The 19,533-nt window shown below is 40.4% G+C and overlaps 1 protein-coding gene across 3 annotated transcripts in view; it reads left to right on the forward strand.

The window, feature by feature from the left end:
* The window catches only part of AFF3 (AF4/FMR2 family member 3), a 567,801-nt gene that overhangs the window by 123,129 nt on the left and 425,139 nt on the right, over positions 1 to 19,533 (forward strand). For all 3 annotated transcript variants that reach the window (XM_042931993.1, XM_042931995.1, XM_042931994.1), the window contains exons 3-5: positions 6,741 to 6,861; positions 8,118 to 8,430; positions 8,560 to 8,942. In XM_042931993.1, the coding sequence (XP_042787927.1) occupies positions 6,741 to 6,861; positions 8,118 to 8,430; positions 8,560 to 8,942 (817 nt within the window). The remainder of the gene's footprint in view (positions 1 to 6,740; positions 6,862 to 8,117; positions 8,431 to 8,559; positions 8,943 to 19,533) is intronic.

Below are 19,533 nucleotides of genomic sequence, written 5' to 3' on the forward strand. Positions count from 1 at the left end.
CCCCACCACCCCTGTCATCACCACCCCCACCCCCATTATCACCATCACCATCATTCCCCCTACCACCTCATCATCACCACCCCAACCCCATCATCACCACCACTACCACCATCATCCTCCCCACCCCCCACCTCCTGGTGCCAGCACCACAGCTACAACAGTTCAAGGCCTTGAAGAACTCTCATTGGAGGATCCTTGCCTCTTCACCAAGCTCTGATTCCAACCCACCTTTTCTCTGCCTGACTTGCTTCTCTCACCTGCGCACTCTCTGACTACCTTCCTGTCTTTCAGTCTCCCAGCTCTGTCTATAGATTAAGGAAGGAATTTGCAAGTATACTTCTGTAATCTTGCTTTTCTCGGACTTAAGGGATTACTAATCTTCTATCATTTGCTTTATAAATAACAAGAGATGATAATTAGTTTGACTCGTTAAGTGTAAAGCAGTTATTATTTTGCAGCATTTGATTAAGTTTCTTTAATTATGCACCGTTGTATATGCTACTGCTCCAAAGATCAGGAGAGTTTCTGTGACACATTCGTCTCTCCACTTAATGCCTTTTCTTCTTCCTATTTGCCCCTGTGGCTGCCAGTGCACACCCCAGGGGCAGGTTAGCATGTTTTCCAAGGACTTTAAGTGTCCCACGATTGAAAAGGTTGTCTTCTCTGTGGTCAGGGTGTTCAAGGCCTGCCCTGATACAAACTGTATTCTTCCCTTTATCCACCCTTCATTTATTCACTCCAAACCAAACCTGCTTCAGGAAGGATCACATAAACTTATTTGGGGTAAGGTAGAAATGACAGAGTAGCAGTGGAGCAAACCAAACAAATGAAACTTTAAATGTGGAATTCCAGCTGGATAAAGAAGTAGGATGGTGTTGGGAGGGCAAGAGTCACCTCTTCCAAACCCTCTCAAAGGCCACTTAATAGTAATTTATGTACCTTGTACTTTTAAGCCCTTCTTCCCTTCACTGTCCTTCACCTGCCCTTTTCTCAAGACCCAACTCAAAGGAGTCTCTTTCATGAAGCGCTCCAGATTCCCTGTGCTCCCTTCTGCAGTGCCCTAGCCACACGATGTCAGCATTCTCTGCTTAGAATAGACCCCTGCCCAGCACTGAGTGTGGAGCCTGCAGAAAATTCTCTCTCTCTCTCTCTCTCTCTCTCTCTCTCTCTCTCTCTTTCTCTCCCCCTCTGCCCCTCTCCCCCACTCATCCATGCTCCCTTTCTCTCTCTCTAAAAAAAAAAAACAACTTATAGAATGGGGCCCTTCCCTCTTCTCCCCCTTGTCTTCTGAATCATTAGCTTCTCAGCAGCAGGAAAGGCTAGTCACAGCCCTAATTGTCTCCCCTGCATCTAACACCATGGCATTCAGGAAATGCTTTTGGACTGAAGTGAATTGTATTTCTGCTGTATGAAGAGGAGAATATTTTTTAACCATGGAGAACATGATAACTTTCTTCAGATAGGTGAGAGATTGTTCCCTCTCTTCCCCTTGAATGTACTTGTTTCCCAGACCGCAACTCTGGAGACATACCAGTAGGTAGGATAATGTTTTTTGTTTCTTTTGTTTTTTTTTTAAAGAAGAAAACACTATGATGATTCCAGCCAAGGGGTGTAATTAGCTACATATCCCCTTGGCTGAAAGCCTCGTCCATGGGAAATGCAGTTTGTTTGCAGCGATTGTTCGAATGTGAACAGGCTGCATATGGATCAGTGCTACAGGGAAGAGAGTCGGTCCCTCCTGGCCAGCTGCGCCTTCTGGGTCAAACTTGAGCTCAGCAGAGGGGGCAGCTCCCTCCAGCGCCAGCACCTTTCTCTCTAATAAGACTGCAGAGACCAGAGCAGGCTGAAGAATGGGTAGGATCTGAGGAAAATGATGAGCAGCCTTTGCTGGCTTACTTTTGAGTCTATAATTTTTAAATTCACTCACCTGTCCTTTATTCCACTCTTCTGTATTACATGGATATCCTTTTGGCATGTGTACTGTGGAAAGAAACTGATTTTTGTCTTTCGTTTTTTGGGACTATAAAAAATTATAACAACCCAGCCTTTATTCCAGAATTCTCCTTTTAGTTCTTTCTGAATGGAAAGTAGCTTCCCTATGTTTCATTGTCCTGTTTTGCTTTTGTGAGGGAAACATTCACTGTTTTCTAATACGGGGCTTGTAGACATTAGGGTTTAGGAAGTATGTCCACCTCTTGGCTCCCGGGTAGCCCCTCCTCTATGGATTGACATTGCTGTCCCTTCTACATGATGTCTTCTTTATGACATTGTTTTGGTGATTGAACTCTTATACTGAGTCCCTTGATCTTTAAAAAAGGTAGCCTAGCAATAATATCTACCATCCTTGTCTTTCTCCAAGGGACATTGTAAGGATAATTAAGGGACATATGTGTGAAACGTTTTGAGCCCAGTGGAAGGGAGAAACTATAAGACACAAAGGTATTGCTATTATTCAGTTTCATACTGTTACCATATGATCAAGGATACATTAATTTTGGAAATGGTGATAATTTCACGTTTGGACTTCTATTCCTCCCTAATCAGCATAATTGGCTTTGCCCTGAACCCTATACTTACCTCATTTTATAGATTAAAAACAAAGAAAGGGCAATGATCAGAAATGTTTTTACTATGTTTTTCACTGGCTATTTTTTTTATTCTGAAAATAAGTTAGTCTTTTAAAGGTAGTTGATTAAAAAGCTTCATTTTCTGGGTATGTTATGCATTTGCAATATATAATAAATAATACTGTAGCAGTTGGCTGCCTCCACTTTCATACAAAATAAATAAATACATTTGGTGACATACATTTGAGGAATGTGATTCTTACAATTTTCACAGAAATAAGGAATAACTTTACAGATGATAGAGATTTTACCATCTGCTAGTAACAACAACAATAACAAAACAGCTCATGATACGAAGCTCTTACTGAGTCTAATGTATTTATTGGCATGCCAGGAATAAGAATTCTCTACAACTTTAGTCGACCATCCCCAGGGAAGATGACCTGACTTTCAGCATGTCAGGGGAAAGGTTCCTTTGCTTCTAAAGCAAATGACATGGGCTTTACATCGTTTGAATGGCAGAGGAGGGAAGAGGGCTAAGTTTTAATGGTGAGAAATCAAGAGAAAAGCACTCTCCAGAATTGTAAGTACCTACAGAGATTTCACTGGTAATTGGTGGAATGGTGGACTTACTGTCAAGAAGATACGGTCTTTATGAGTTAAACATTTAGTGTTGACCAAAGAGATAAAATTTCAGACATTTAGAGAAAGATGGGGCATGTAAGTCCAGACTTTCTCTACAATGACATTTGCATTAAGCAGGTGACATTTTCCTAGGCTTGACGTGACAGGTAAGGGTTGTGGTTCTAGTTAAGGATGAGGAACCAGGAGGGTCACCGTTAGGAAGGGTTAAATGTTCAGTGGAGGCTGGGGAAGAGAAACCAAAGGGAAAGCATTGAAGACGTATTAGCTCTCTTTTTGGGTTTCCTTTGCTCTCTTCTGGAGGAGGTGGGGATGATTGTCATTTTTGATCATTCTGGTTTCATCTGGTGGCATGGAGGATATTGCATGGCACAAGCATCATGGCTATCCCGTGAAAGATGGCCAGTGCATTTTTAAAAAACTGTTTATTTGTTTATTTTGAGAGTGAGGGGAGGGGCAGAGAGAGAGAGAGAGAGAGAGAGAGAGAGAGAGAATGAATCCCAAGCAAGCTCCATGTTATCAGCACAGAGCCTGATGTGGGGCTCAACCTCATGAACTATGAGAACATGCCCTAAGATGAAATCAAGAGTCAGACAGAGACTCAACCAACTGAGTCACCCACACACTCCAATGGCCAGTGCATTTTTATTAGTAGACTATGTGTAGGTGGTCCTGAGGGTGTTCAGTCTTTCTTAGTAGTAGAAGCTATAGGCTGGGTATGCAGGTAGAACCTCATTAGAGAACTTTAGCCAGCACTGGTGTGCATCTTGGAGTGCTTTTGGTTATCTTTAAATGGATTGGGGAATGAAGCAGGTTTAAAGAGGAGCAGCTTGCCTCTCACCTCCCAACTTCTCCATATTTTTAAGTGATTTTTACTCCCTGACCCTGGAAAATACAGTAAGTCTGATATCTGCCTAATTGATTTTTGCTTTCAGCCTAATGCTAAACATCTAAGCCATGTTGCAGAGTAGGCAGTGTTTATAAATTTGTTTTCATTGCTATATTCTACATTATCCCTCCTTTTTTTTGTCATGCCTCGTATTTGGACCCTCATGTCCTGTGCCCTTTCCCATTGGCCTTTGGCAAAAATGCTGACAAACTCATACACATTCAGATACCAAGGGCTGATCAGGTTAAAGTGTTTCCCCTTCTTGTGGTGTCTACATTTTTTACAGGGGTGAAGACATCTTAAGCCAGAGGAATGACTCTCTAGTTGTGGAATTTCAGTCGTCAGCCAGCAGATGTAGGAGGTATTATTTTGGGTATGGGGGCCTCTCAGAAGTCCTGAAATCATCCTAAATGACCACCTGCCTGCTCCATGTTACATAAGGCCACTTCATGCATCATACCAGTCTTGTGTGTTTGGTTGGTTTGACCTTGCCTGAGGGCAGCAAGCATGTTTATGGAAGTCTCTGTGCATGGAGTCCTGCATAGTTGGTGCTTCGCAGATACCTGTGTGTGCTGGAGAGGGGAAGAAGTACGGTGCATGGTATGCAAGCTTATTTTTCTGATTGCCAAATGCTGGTTTGGGTTCTAAAGTTAGCAAGTTCATAGTAAAACTCGAATTGTCCCCTTGGTTAAGGCTACTTCATGCCCATCCACAGCATGAGTCGTGTGTTGTCAGAGCAGTCTCCATTTGAAATCCATGGAATGTGTGTGAAAGCTGCAGTCTCATATTGCAAATGTCCACAAGCAGGGCAAGGCAATCATAGCCTCTTCTTTGAACTTGAAGCCTGGTTCTGTGAATAAGAGTGTCATTTTCATCTTATGCCTCCCTTATGCCAGTCACTATCACTATAGCCATCCAGAGAGTTCTTAGTGATCGCAATGTTAGAGCTGTGAGCCTCTCATTTGGTAAGGCTGTGGCTGCAGCCTCCGTTTATGTGAAGGTCACTGGTTGGACTCCCCAATCTAATAACTTTGGGTAACGTACGAAAGATGAATTAAAATGCTAATAGGTGATATGTTCTGGGTATTTTAACATTTCCTAATCTTAAATTTAAATGAAATTCCTTAGGTGTTCTCCCAGCCTTGCTGAAAGCATATTTAGCATTGCCCCTTAGCGAATTTAAAGTATATTCTATCCACCCGGGCAGAGCTAGAAGGATAAGCAATATTTATTTTATGATCATTTTATTTGTGTCCTCTATAGCTACATGACACAAATATTCTCTTATACTCAAGATGGCAATTCAGCTAAAACAAAACTAGACAAAACAGGATCTCACTCTTTCATATATTTCTATGAACCCACAGATCCTTTCATTATTAACAACATTTAAAAGCAGTACATTGGAGTTTGGGCACCTAAAGCTATTCCAAAGCCATTTTGTAGATTACCTTCACGTTTAAACCTTACAACGCCATGAAACATCCCTGTTTTATAATGAAGACACTGGGGTGCAGAGAGGTTGTGTGGCTTTCCCATCATCATGTCGCTGGTTATGGGAGAACCACAGTCAGTAGGTGGTTGTCCCGGCTCCCAGCTCAGGCATCTGTGCATTAGATCGAGTGGGAGCTCTAAGCAGAACAAGGTCACTTAAAATGCTTCTGCTAGGAAATGAAGACTGTGCTCATTCTGAGGGACATGTCAGTTATGTTGTCTCCACTGAGCCAGATTTACTTTATGTACCAAGCTGAAAAAAACATGTGTATTTCCTTCCTTCAGTAAACGGGTCACTTCCTTATTATTAGTTGAATTAGCCCCTTTATTTCCTCCTTATGAGGGGGAAGGAACACTCCCTTAGTCCTCCCAGTTATCTGGTGTCTGGTCACTTCATAATTGTATTTTGGGAGAATAGATATTAATTTTCTTTAACAAAAAGGCTGAGATCCTTGATGACACACCATAATTCAATTTCCGTTCTCTCCCTTCGTTGCCTGCACCCCTTCCTCCTGGCACATTTTTCATAGTTAGGAGTGATAGTGTCAAATATATCAGAAGGAAGAATTGATTCAGTAGTAGTTTGACGACTTGACTGATTAGCAGAGATCAGAAGAAGGCTCATAACTGTGAAAACCACTGCAGCATGGAGTTTTAACAGCTCTTTAGGGAGCTAGTTAATGAAAGAATCACTACAGAAACACAGCCATGCAAAAAAAAAAAAAAAAAAGAAAGAAAAAAGAAAAAGAAAGAAAGACAAGAACAGAAGCATTCCCATATAACACTCAGAGTCTATGTCTTAAGAGGAAATATGCTCATAATTTCTATTTACACATCACTGTAATTACTGTCTGCCTTAAGATTACTTTCAGTCTTCTCCTGTCAAAATTGCTTAGATATTTCCTGTTTTACATATCAGGCAGAGAGGTCTAGTACTGGTTGGAACTTGTCCTAAGGATTTTCTCCTGAAGAATGTAATTATCAGACACCCAAGCTCATACTGCTTGATTAGACTGGCTTTAATCTGATCCATGTTCTTATCATCACCATTTGTCCATGACCCAGACTTCTGCACTCAGGGGAATGTTTGGGCTTTAGCCTTTAACTTTTTCCTATGTGGTTGTTCTCTTTTCTTTCTCCTGATGCAGCGTCTATGAACCAGATAGAAATGTGTTACGGAGGAAAGAACGAGAAAGAAGAAATCAGGAAACTCAGCAGGATGATGGCGCATTTAATTCGAGTTACTCCCTTTTCAGTGAACCCTACAAGGTAGATGGTTTTCTGTTGTTCATCTTCACCTTCACTTGTACCTCTACTTTCAGTCTGTATTGGAAGAGTCGACCAACCAAACTTCAGCTGGCTCTCTGCCTGGTCAGCCCAGGAAGACAGCTCAGCCACTCAAAATGAGGTCTTCTCAGATCACGGATCTTGGTGTTTAGTTCACACGACTTGACTGCCTGCTCCCTCAGTAAAATATAACTTTTGCTTAATAGTGAGAGCTGCTTGCTGTGATTTTTATCAATAGTATAGACTTCATTTCTGCATTGATTTTCAAAGTCAATGCCACTTGTTATGTTTTTTTCTCAGCTATTAGGAAATATAAAGAGGTTTGGTAACATTTGCCACACATGGGTCATGCTGCAATCAGGGTACCTGATAGGGTGATGAGAAAAAAGCTGCTGGATTGCTTCTCATTTATACCAAAGGTCAGAGATACAGCTTCTCTTCCAAAATGAAAGGTCTTCCAAGATTTCACTAATATCTGAGGCTGCACAGAACTATGGATAGTTTAGGCTGGTGGCTTCTTGCACATTTAGCCCCATGTTCATTTTAAGCTTTACTCTGACTTCTTTTGCCTGTCCCTCTGGGATTCTGACAAGAATAATTATATATTTAGAAATTGGCAGCAGAACAATTTGAGCCAAATTTGAATTTTCAAGAAAAGCTTCCAAAGGGACTATAAAAAAGAAAAGAAAACCTAATCCTGGAAAGTCTTAATTGAGACTGTTGTGTGCAGCTACAGTGGTAAATTTTCTGATTTCCTTAGCTGTAGAACACCACCAAGGAGAGATTCCTTTTTGATGTAGTCTAAGGCTCTTAACAGCTTCCTGGTTCTGGCATGATACAGAGTGTGGATGGACTTCTTCAGCAAAGGACAGGTTTTTTTTGTTTTTTGTTTTTTTATGTTTATTCATTTTTGAAAGACCGAGACAGAGCACAAGCAGGGGTGGGGCGGAGAGAGAGGGGGACACAGAATCTGAAGCAGGCTCCAGGCTCTGAGCTGTCAGCACAGAGCCCAACACAGGGCTCGAACTCACGAACCGTGAGATCATGACCTGAGCCGAAGTCGGACGCTCAACCGACTGAGCCACCCAGGCGCCCCAGCAAAGGACAGTTTTGATGTCATCCCCCAACTCTTATTCTGAATGTGACAAGCCTACTGTGATCAATAATGGCACCTCTCCGTTGTTTCCTGTGTTTCTGTTGTCTCTAACAAGAGGGTACGTGTGTTTCTCTTTCTCCAGACGAACAAGGGAGATGAGCTCTCCAACCGGATCCAGAATACTTTAGGCAATTACGATGAAATGAAAGACTTTTTAACTGATAGATCTAATCAGAGTCATCTCGTTGGCGTTCCCAAACCTGGGGTTCCTCAGGCTCCTGTGAACAAGATCGATGAACATTTTGTTGCAGATTCAAGAGCCCAGACCCAGCCCTCATCTGTCTGTAGCACTGCATCTTCCACACCAGCAGCTGTCCCCGTGCAGCAGAGTAAGAGGGGCACCATGGGCTGGCAGAAGGCTGGGCACCCACCATCAGATGGCCAACAGAGAGCAAGTAAGCACGGACCCAGGTTGCTTGATTTGAACAGATCTGCTAACCCAAAGAACCATAATAAAAAACCTAACCACTCTGTGTCAAGCCCCTCATCCTCATCTTCCTCTTCTTCTTCTTCTTCCAACTCAGCACAAGGCTCTCTCAGGACCTTGCTTGGAGATGGTGTTGGCAGACAGCAGCCACGAGCCAAGCAAGTGTGCAATGTAGAGGTGGGTCTTCAGACCCAGGAAAGGCCACCTGCTATGGCAGCCAAGCACAGCAGCAGCGGACACTGTGTTCAGAACTTTCCTCCATCCCTGGCTTCAAAACCCAGCCTGGTTCAGCAGAAACCAACTGCATATGTGCGGCCGATGGACGGCCAAGATCAGGCTCCTGATGAGTCTCCAAAACTTAAGTCATCCACAGAAACCAGTGTGCACTGTACGTCATACAGGGGAGTCCCGGCCACCAAGCCAGAGTCCACCAGAGCCAAGGCCAAGCTGTCCAAGTTCAGCATCCCCAAGCAAGGAGAGGTAAGTTTTCTCAATACCACCTACATACATCTGAGCAGTTCTAAGTGACCACTGGACGATTACAAATTAAACTCCCATGTTTCTTTATTTCAGTGTGTGAACAACTCCATATGGTAGGATTTGTAGCAATCACTAAAGGAGGATGTACACATAAATAATGGTTTCCTATCAACTTTCTCAAATTGATTATCACCAAATTATTTTTAAGTTCCAACACATGCAGTTATGTGTCTACATTCATTCAGGAAAGGAATGTCTCCTTTAATATAGTTCAAGGGATTTTTTTTGTATTGTTAATGAGTCAGTGTTGACACAGATACTATATATTAGAAATAAAAGTATCATAAAGGCTATATATAAAGAGGTTAATTTTTATGTAAAAGAGTTCAGAAGTTTGATGCTTTTGTCAGTTTTGGAATGTTCGAGCACAGATTTCACAAAGTAAACCTCATAATGATTTTTAAAGTAACTATTAAATGACTCAATATTGAGGGGCACCTGGGTGGCTCGGTTGGTGGAGTATCTGACTCTTGATATCAGGTCTTCATCTCAGGGTTGTGACTTCGAGCCCCGTGTTGGACATGGAGCCTACTTAAAAAAAAGACTTAATATTAAGTATGGTGCATATTCAAATGTATCAAAGTCTTGTCCATATTATAATATTTAAAATCCAGGTTAATTGATTTGCATCAAGTAAGAACTCTCCTTGTCCTATAAAAATGATCTTAGGTTATATGAAGAGAATGAAATCTTTTAGTTCAAATTCTTCTGGTTTGCATCTTGAATTTAATCTAAAGTATTTATTTATTGCATTATAAAATATGTATATTGGATGTATAGAGTATTAGAATTCAAAAAGGCAAATCACATAATCACAGGGGTAGCAAAGAAGCCATGATTACTCACTTGAACAGTAAATCTGGATGGAAAATGAAGTTTTGTTTTAAAGAACCACATTTCAGACTATATTACAAATTGATGACAGTTGTCAAGAGCACATGAAAAAGTATGCCTGCACATTTTTTTTTGTTTTGTTTTGCTGTGATGTGGTATATTAACAAACATAAAATGTGAATTCTGGAGCATTGGATTTAAGAACTGTCCATTTTTTTTTTCTTTTTGACACAGTCATTTTTAAAGATGGAGTAACACTGCAGGATATTCTGTATATTTTAATTTGATTTAATAACCAAATGAAACACGAATGATTTGATGTTTCTTGTTGGGAGTCTGACAAGGCTGAAGTTAATCATTTCTGAGCTGAGCTATCACTTCAGAAAGCACCATGCACCAGTTGGGAGATCAACATATTACCCTTGAAGGAGAAGATATATATTTTTTTACTCTAAGGTGTTTATACAGGTTCTAAAGAAGAAATTAAGTGGCATGTATACTAGTAACTCCTTTTAATTATTCATTTATGATGGATCCCATAAAGTATTCTTAGGAATTAATAGAAGCAACACATAATTTCTGCAAGCATTTATGTTTTTAAAAGTTTGTAGGAAACACACATTAATATCACTTTACAAAATGAATTTATCAAGCCCTTTGATTTTTGTTGTCATCAAATGACCTGGCAAATTAAACATGGCTTATCCTTGAACAGAGGTGGCTGCAACCACCAGGAATCCTTTATAATTGTAATCCCAATTGATTCCCTGTTAAAATGATTTTTATGTGCCAAAGAAACTTCAAATTTATTAGGTAGTAATTTATTTATTTACTTTGTAACTCAATGAGTTGATAAAGCCCTGGTTAAAAGCCAGTTTTTGATAGCCAGTATAATCCTATGAAGATAACTATACAGTTTTCATTAGGCTTTGGGTATGTCATTAATAACATGGACACTTTCAGGACGCCTTTCCAAGACCCCAGATTGGGAATGACACATTGTACTACGGTTCAGTAATCACAGAAAGAGGGAAATGCCTAGGATAGAAAGTCATACCAGGAGAAATTAGAGCTTTTAAAAAGGAAGTGTTTCATTTCCCCCATGTAATGACATCGAGCCAGTCAGCTTGCTTCCTTCCTAACATTCTACACTGAATACTCTAAAGAGGCCAATCAAGCCTGGTTAGGAAAAGGTAAGAAGTGTCATTCGTAAAACAAAGTTTTAATTGGTGGATTTGGTTTTTTTGTTTTTGGTATGAGAGATGTACAGTCCTTATTTTAGCAAAAAACTTTGCATATTATGGAAAATATGATAATTTGAATTTTGCAACACTTGTGTGTTTAATCAGTCTATTATAATAAGAAAATGAATCTTTCCCAGTTAGCAGCAGAATAGTATCTATAAGTTACATTTTCCATCTTTCAGACTCAAAGAGTTTTTTTGTTTGTATGTTTGTTTGTTTTAACAGTACTCCGAGAGACCCTTTTATATATACCCTTTTGCAGGTATATCATTATTTATAGGACATCTCTATAAAATCCATAATCATAGCACAGAAACTGAAGAATTTTATCAGCTAATCAGTTTGTACTTTTATGGGGATATTTGCCTTTATTTTCTGGAGAGAATAAAACAAATGTGGCAAATAAGAAATATTAATGCCTATTTTTTTTTTTACGCAGATAGTACCTATATAAAACTGTTCTCTTGATAGTACTGACATTAATTTTCAATGAGGTAAGGAATGCATTATCTTAGGGAAATTTACAGAGGCAGTGACCTGAAAGGAACTTTCCTGATTTGACTATACTTTCCCAGGGCATTAGGTGTAGAATAAGACTTATGCCTGTGTGAAGGTTTTGGGGGCTGAAAGGAAGTGTTAGGTAAAAATGACGTAAAGACAAGGGAGATGCAAATATAGCTGTATGGCATTGTGTAGGTACAGTCCTCATAAGAAATCAAATCAATGACTAGGTGTAATGTGATGTGAGAAATTGAAAAAAAAAATCTAAGATGTGATCTCTATGTGCAAGAAATTTACATGAATTGAATAAATTAGACTCCAGCACTTAGCTTTTAATTTGCAATTTCTCTCACGTACAGTCCAAACTAAATTTAAAATTGGCCTTCTAGTCCTAGAAAATTTCCTCACCTTCATAATCCTTGTGGTAGAAAACTATTCAATGTTATTTTAAAAAATTGAGAATTTGTGAATCTCTTTTGCCTGATTTTACACTTCATGAAATTTTTCATTCTTTTTCTTACAACATCTGCACTCTATCTGCTGCCATGGAGAATTATTTGTTATAATTCTTTAGTCTTCAATAATAGGTAATTAGTGTGGAAAAATTCAGTGCAATTTGATGTGGAAGTTAAAGACCTCAAGGGAGTTCCTTAACTGATACACCTGTCTCCTGGCTGGTTTTCCCCAGCACAGTTTTGTGTTTAATGAAAAACATATTTTTGTTGTTATAGCTGAATTTTTGATTCTTGATGCCATCCCTCATTAAGTGAGCCTTCCCTGGAGTGCCACTTGGAAGGGTGACTAGCGTTAGGTGAGGGACATAAGAAATGACTGCAGCATGTGTTCTAGAACATTCTTGGGTAGGGCACACTAAATCTTATTTGCAGTTGAAGAAAATTTTTTGTTTCACATACACACACAAAATTGATGTTTTGCCCTTTACATGTAATTCAAGATCCAGACACTGGGGACTGTTAACCTAGGAGTAGATATAGGTTTTGTGGGACCTAAAATAAATACTGTCTTGGGAGTTTTCGTTAGGAAAAAAGGAGTAGAAAAATTATCTTATGCTTGAAATTTTTACAAAAACATGCTTTAACTCATTGCTAGAGCCCCTCCTGGGGCCTTGGAGGAATGTTCACTTAAGAGGCCCTGAAGCTCATGCGTCATTAGCTTCATGCTGTATCTATCCTTCACTCATGGAATAATACAAAATTATTATTAAAATGATAATTTTAGATTTGAAAGGAGTACTTTATATTGGCCTCAAACTTGGTAGAATTTAAAAATACATATGTATATGCTAGGTGATACAGGAAGACAGAAATGGGACAATCCTATAAAAAAGCCTAATATGCAGTGCCACTGAGACAAAGCACAGGAATATGGGCCTCATGGGCTATGAAATCAGTTTGTTCGGCAAGTTACAGCTTCACTGGTATTCCAAAACATACACATTTTAGTTTCTGTTTGTTATTAATTTAATAAGTAGCAGTGACTTAAGACCACTCTCACAGAGGGCTCTGATGGCTGAGAATAGAACACATCTGAAAAGCCAGGGAAAGAAGGAGAGAACGCAGGACCTGCTGCTCTTAGTTTAACCAATGATGAGGAAAGAGATACCTCAATTTGAATATCAATTAATAGACTGTGTGTATATTAGGACTTTTCCTAGTGGTTGATAATTCATCCACAAGAACAGAGACACCATTTTTGGCTGGTCAGAATTTTGTTAAAATAAGTAAATAGTTGAAGATGTATTGATTAATCAGCATTTTCACAGTGGGCATTTTAAAATCACCATTTATACCATGAATAAGAACAGAAAGATAAAGCACTGTGATTCCACAAAATAGCTTCCTAGAAAAGCAATTAACTGATTTTTTTTCCCTAAGTTCACAGAAGATAAATGATGTAGGCTTCCTATTTCCTGTCACTCTTGGTTACCTTTGTATGAAAATGGATTTCTTCCAAATTAAAGTCGGCACCAGCCTGTCGGACGGAAAAGGCATCTGCAGAGCAATGTGTACATTACATATTCATGCCAGTCTAAATTTCTTAATTACATTTGAGATGTATAATGTTTTCAAATGGAAGCATGCTATCTGATGGCTGGTTCATTGATGAAATGAGGGTGTATGTCCAGATTGGAGACTCGGTTTCCCTGACTGTTGTAGTTTCATCCTCCCCATCGTCATCACTTCCATCCTCCTTCAAGAGGCCACATCTTGTGGGGCAGTGGGACAGCGGCAGGGGGAGCGGGGGGGTGGGCTTAGTACCAGCACAGATGGTTCTCCTCTGCGCTTCCTCCTCCCCATGTAATCCGTGCTATCTGTTCCCGGAGTGAGGACGTACACAACTTGTACCCTGTAGACTTAAAAGAGGGAAGACCCACAACTTTGATCTCAGATATGAAAGGACTTGTTTTCCATCTTATAGATGGGTCATTCTGAAGGTCAAAATGAAGGCTGGCAAGTGGAAATGTTTCCATATTTTTTGGTACTTTTATGTTCAGCCAGCGAGGCCCTGAAAGGTAAAGCACTTAGCCACTTAAAAATAACTTCAGCTTCTATAACCCTTTATTGAAAACTTTGAAGAAAGCATATTAAAATGTGTCTTGTGTGAAGGTGCTGGTGTCCTTTTCCACCCCCTTTCCTCTCTGGGTTCATATTATAAAACCACATTTTCTAGCCATAAGGTAGTAAACTACTCCCAATGATGGAGGCATTGAGGGTGAGACCCGGAGGGAAGCTATTAGCAAGTCCCCTCTACTTTCCCTGTATATTTTCTCAGTTCTCATAAAGTTTCCTCTCCCGGAAAGCATCTGGACAGATTACGGGGCTGTTTTCTCTTAAACTGCAACCTTATGTGTGTTGACTCCAAACCTGGGGCTAATCAAGAGCCTGAGGCATCTGTGTTTGGAGCCACTTGAAAAGATGGTATATAATCCAAGAACCTCTCCTACCCTGGAAAAAATATCACTTAACAGTCCAATGACAAAAGCCTCCTCTTTTGTAGTTCGTTTGTTCTTGGTTGGAAATCCTGGGCAAGCTTTCAGATACGTAGGATACATGGTGGAATCCTGATGGCTCTGCAAGGTGTAGGTTCAAATCCTGGCTCTCCCACTTATTAGACATGTGGCCCAGGGCAAGTGGTTTAACTTCTCTGGGCCTCAGTTTTCTTATGTGTGGAGAAAATGATAATATCTATGTGTCAGAGTTGCTGGAAAGAGGAGTCAATCGATGAGTTGAAGAATGTCATGTACTTAGCACAGTGACAATATAGTAAGCATTCAGTAAATATTGGCTACATTACTCTTCCTAGAAATACCTCTGAAATGACAAAAGCAAACAAGATAGAGAAATGATAGTATTGGAAGTTGGTGTGTGTGTGTGTGTGTGTGTGTGTGTGTGTGTGAGCTAAAGCGAGAGAGGCAGAGAGATGGGGAGAAGGGAAAAGAAGAATGAAGTTCCGGAAGTTTTTTGGTGTTTATTTGTTAGAAATAATGGAAATCTTGAAGACTGAGATTATCCTGGATTAATAGCGCAAAGCCTGAGTGACATGATTCTCTCTTATTTAATGCTTAGCCCCCTCCTGAGATTTTATTGCCAAGTCTGGGATCGAATTTTCTCTCTCTTCCTGTGTATTTGGCTTTCCTGAGCTATTATTACCTGTAGTGGAACATATCACACTTGAGCTTTATTTCCAGTTAAATGAAATATAAAATCAACAAGATATGGGCTGAGGAAAAGTGTTAAAATTTCCAGGTAGTATTTAGAATGACTCACTGAAATAGATCTCTTTGAAGCCACACAGTATTATTTTTTTTTTTTTTAAATGTTTCTAACTTTTTTATTGCAAACAATTTGCCGATACATCTAACTTCTTGCCTATTTTGATTAATGTTTTTTTTTTTTTATTTTTTAATATATGAAATTTACTGTCAAATTGGTTTCCATACAACACCCAGTGCTCATCCCAAAAGGTGCCCTCCTCAATACCCATCACCCACCCTGCCCTCCCTCCCACCCTGCCCTCCCTCCCCCCCCCCATCAACCCTCAGTTTGTTCTCAGTTTTTAACAGTCTCTAATGCTTGAAGCCACACAGTATTAAATAGCAAGTTTAATTGGGCCGAGGCAGAGAATCACTTACCCACATGATTAACCAGCATTACCAATACCTTTATGGTAGATGAGAGTGCAGTTTCCCTGCTGCCAGTCACACACTCTGTCCTGTGGCTGCAAGTGTGACAAGCAGCGTGCCAGCCCGCCCTGGACGTCGCAGTTTTCCATTTTGGCCAAAGGTCAGGCTTTAGGATCAACAGAGGTGTTGAGAAGTGATACTGACTGGGACCTGTGTCTGCAGTAATTGGCTTGATTTTAGAACAGAATGAGGAGTGTGGTTTCTGGAGCTAGATCTTCTGAGTTTGACTGTCAGTCCATTGGCTAGCCAGATGACCTTGTGTCTCAGTGGCTCTATCTGTGACACGGAATCATGACTAGTAAGCCAGGAATGCCTTAACAAAGTACCACAAATTGGTTGGTTTAGAACAACAAATTAATTGCCTCCCAGGACTGGAGGCCAGAACCCTGAAATCAAGGTGTTGGCAGAGTTGATTTCTTCTGAGGGCTGTGAGGGAGAATCTGTTGTAGCCTAGCTTTACTGGCTTGAAGATGGCTGTCTTCTCCCTGTGTCTTTATGTTGTTTTCTCTCTATGTGTGTGTCCTTCTAAATTTCCCCTTTTTGTAAGGACATCAGTCACACTGGATTAGGGTCCACCATAATGACCTCATTGTTAACTTGATTACTTCTGTACAGACCCTATTTCTATCTAAAATTTATAATTGTGAAGGACACAATTCGATAAACAGTACCTGATAGCATTTTATAGCGTTTTTATGACTATTTAATAAGTTAATACTTGTTCAGTGTTTAGAATAGTGTGGCTGGCACATAGTAAGCTCTTAAAAATCCACAGTAACAATAACTCAATAATGATTATAATTATTATTATTTATAGTAGGTATGTTTACTTCACATTTACCTTCTAATATGCTCAGCCCTAGATGTTTTGAGAGCTCAGAATCTGGAAATTGAGGTGAGGTGGTGAATTTTACTAGAATATCCATGTGATAAAAGCAAGGATTTTGTTTTGTTTTTACTGGAGTCTGTTTACTGAAGTTTCCCTAACTGTGCCTGGCACATTGTTTGTGCTCAATAGGTATTTATTGAATTAGTTAATTAATTTAAGGATATGGGTGAAGGAAGTCACTCCCCTCCAAACACTGACCTCCTCTCCTTGGGGCCTCAGTAATTCCTGCAAAACCTTTTATGGGAGGAGAAAAGCCAAACACTTCCAACATATAATTTATAGCTGCCGTTACAAAGAGAAATGGGAACCATATTTACTGATATATGTAAACACAGCCCATGTAAAATAAACCATAGAGCTATATGCTGGCCTCAGAAACAAAAGCCAAAGCAGGCGGTGTCTCTGCCAGGGATGTTATGTGCTCTGCCTCTTTTTCCTTGTTCTCCTTTGTTTGGTTTTCCTGAGCAGAAACTCTGGCCTCGGGGCAGTGTGTGCGGTGTTCTGTGTATGTGCTGCAGGCAGATGCTTGTTTCTCTGGCCACATGATGCCAGCTGTAGCATGAGGACTTAGGAATGAGGAGGGTGGTGAGGGGGCCAAGGGACAGTGGGGAAGAGACCACATTTTCAAACTTTCTGCTATGTGAATTAAGTTTTAATGGATTTGAAATAACTTGGAATACATGGGGTTCTTAGAGGTACTGATTTCCAGAATGTCCCTTTGGCCCTTTTTCTCTATATGTCATTTTGTGCTTCATGGATCTTGTTTCTGTCATGATTCATGTTTGACTTATTCATGGTAATGCGTTATTTCATAATTTATGTAAACATAGTCCACACATTTATCCAGAGCTCTGTTTATTTGTTGTCTTGGAGACATATCCTTCAGAAATATTGCTGGTTACATAGCATTTGGGCCCACATAGCTAGTGGCATGCCTATAATACACAGTAAATGGTTGACTCTTTATCTGTGTGACAGAAGGCTAAACAGTAGAAAATAGGAAAATGTGTGCATTCAGTTACTGATCTATATAAGCCCTGGAAACAAATATAGATCAGCCACTCCCTTCCCCCCCTTGTTCTTGGATGTCTTGAAAATCTCACAGAGAGAGCATGGGCGAGGGAAGGTCTACTCCTAACCTCCTGTGGGATGTTTGACTACTCTCTGTGACGTCCTTACTGAGGCTCATCCTGTTTGTGCTCAACCCCCACAGCTAAGAGGGAAATTAGCACCTCCTGGGATAGGCTTCCCATCTTTGGACAGCTCTCACCCTTCCTTGGGTTGATGTATAAGTCAACCTTCCAATAGCTTATACTTCTTAGCATTAGGTGTGCCCACTGGGACTTCAAATTGCTGGATATTTCACCTATGTTTGTGTTTTATTATTAATTCCTGTAGGTTAGGTCCTCTGGACAGTCCCTCCCTCAGGGTCACGCCACCCTTTTCCAGATGGCATCAAAGTAATTGAAACACGAGTTTTCAGAGGAACCTTCCTTGCTTCAGCATAACCTATCTTGATTATTCCTTTACCATTTTGATAGTTTGTGGTTAGTATTACTGTTTCTTACCCTTTTATAATTTGTGGTTAGTATTTCAGAAAAGGGAGCAAGCACAGCATAGTAAACGGGGCTGGGTTTGCACCTGTAGAGGGGTACAGATAGATAGGTTTGGAGGATAGGGAGCAGGTTGCAGTATTAAAAAGAGTAGATAAAGTAATCCACATTAAGAAATTGAAACGTGAACCAGAAGAGGGTGAGGCAACGTTAGCAGGAGGTACCTGGAGAAAGAAGAAGTTAGCTGGAGTAGAATGGGTAGCTAGGGCAAAGGTGCAAGTGGAAACGGAACACACCTCCTTGCCCTATAATACCAAGAGGACAGTGTGCTGGAGTGGAATATACAAGGAGGAAGGGAATGGGAGAGGAAACCACATTATATAAGGGCTTTAGGCCACAGGAAGGACCATGGTATTACTGTGAGTGAGAATTGGGAGCCCTTCAGGGGTTCTGAGCACAAAGTGTCATGATCTATCTTAAGTATTACAAGGATCAGTGTGGCTGTAATGTTGAGAATAAACTATAATGGGTAGAGGTGGAAGCAGGAGATCACTTGGCAGATGATTTCTTTCATCTGGGGCAGAGAAAGGGGGGAGATGATAGTAGTTATAGGACCTAGGTTGTAGCAAAGATGATGAGAAGGTTGGATTCTGGATATAATTTGGAGGAGAGTCAGGCAAGAATTGACTCACCGGATGACAGATGGAGAGGAATTGGGGACAGATTTTTGACTTGGGCAACTGGAAGAAAGAAGTTACTTTAACTGAGATGGGAAAAGCTATAGAAGCAGGTTTTTGAGAAGAGCAGGAATTCATGTGAGCTTATTGGAGTTTGACAAGTATCTGTTAGACATCCAGGTAGATATGAGTAGACACATACATTGGAGCCACAGGTGTGGAATTTGGTAGAGAAGGAATATGTATCTGGACTGAAGATACAGATTTCGAAGTCATTGGCATACATGTGATAATGCCTTGAGGCTGGATGAGGTCACTCAGGTTAGTGTGGCTAAAGAAGAGGGCTGAGCCCTCATGTACTCCTACATCAAGGGGTTAGTGAGAAGAGAAGGTGCTAGCAAAGGAGACAGAAAGGAAGGGATCAGTAGGCAGGAAGAAAACAGTGCAGTATCTAGAAGACAGGAGGAAAATGGTATCAACAAGGGAAGGAAATTAATCAGTTTCAATTCTTGGTGTTGGATTTAGTAACATGGAAGTCACCGGTTACCTCAATGAGCATTTTGGAGGCCAAAGTCTGAGTTTAAGAGAAAATTATGAGAAGGAATTAGACACATGACATATAGACAGCT

Source organism: Panthera leo, chromosome A3, assembly GCF_018350215.1.
Source record: "Panthera leo isolate Ple1 chromosome A3, P.leo_Ple1_pat1.1, whole genome shotgun sequence".
In the NCBI taxonomy this organism is placed as follows: domain Eukaryota; kingdom Metazoa; phylum Chordata; class Mammalia; order Carnivora; family Felidae; genus Panthera; species Panthera leo.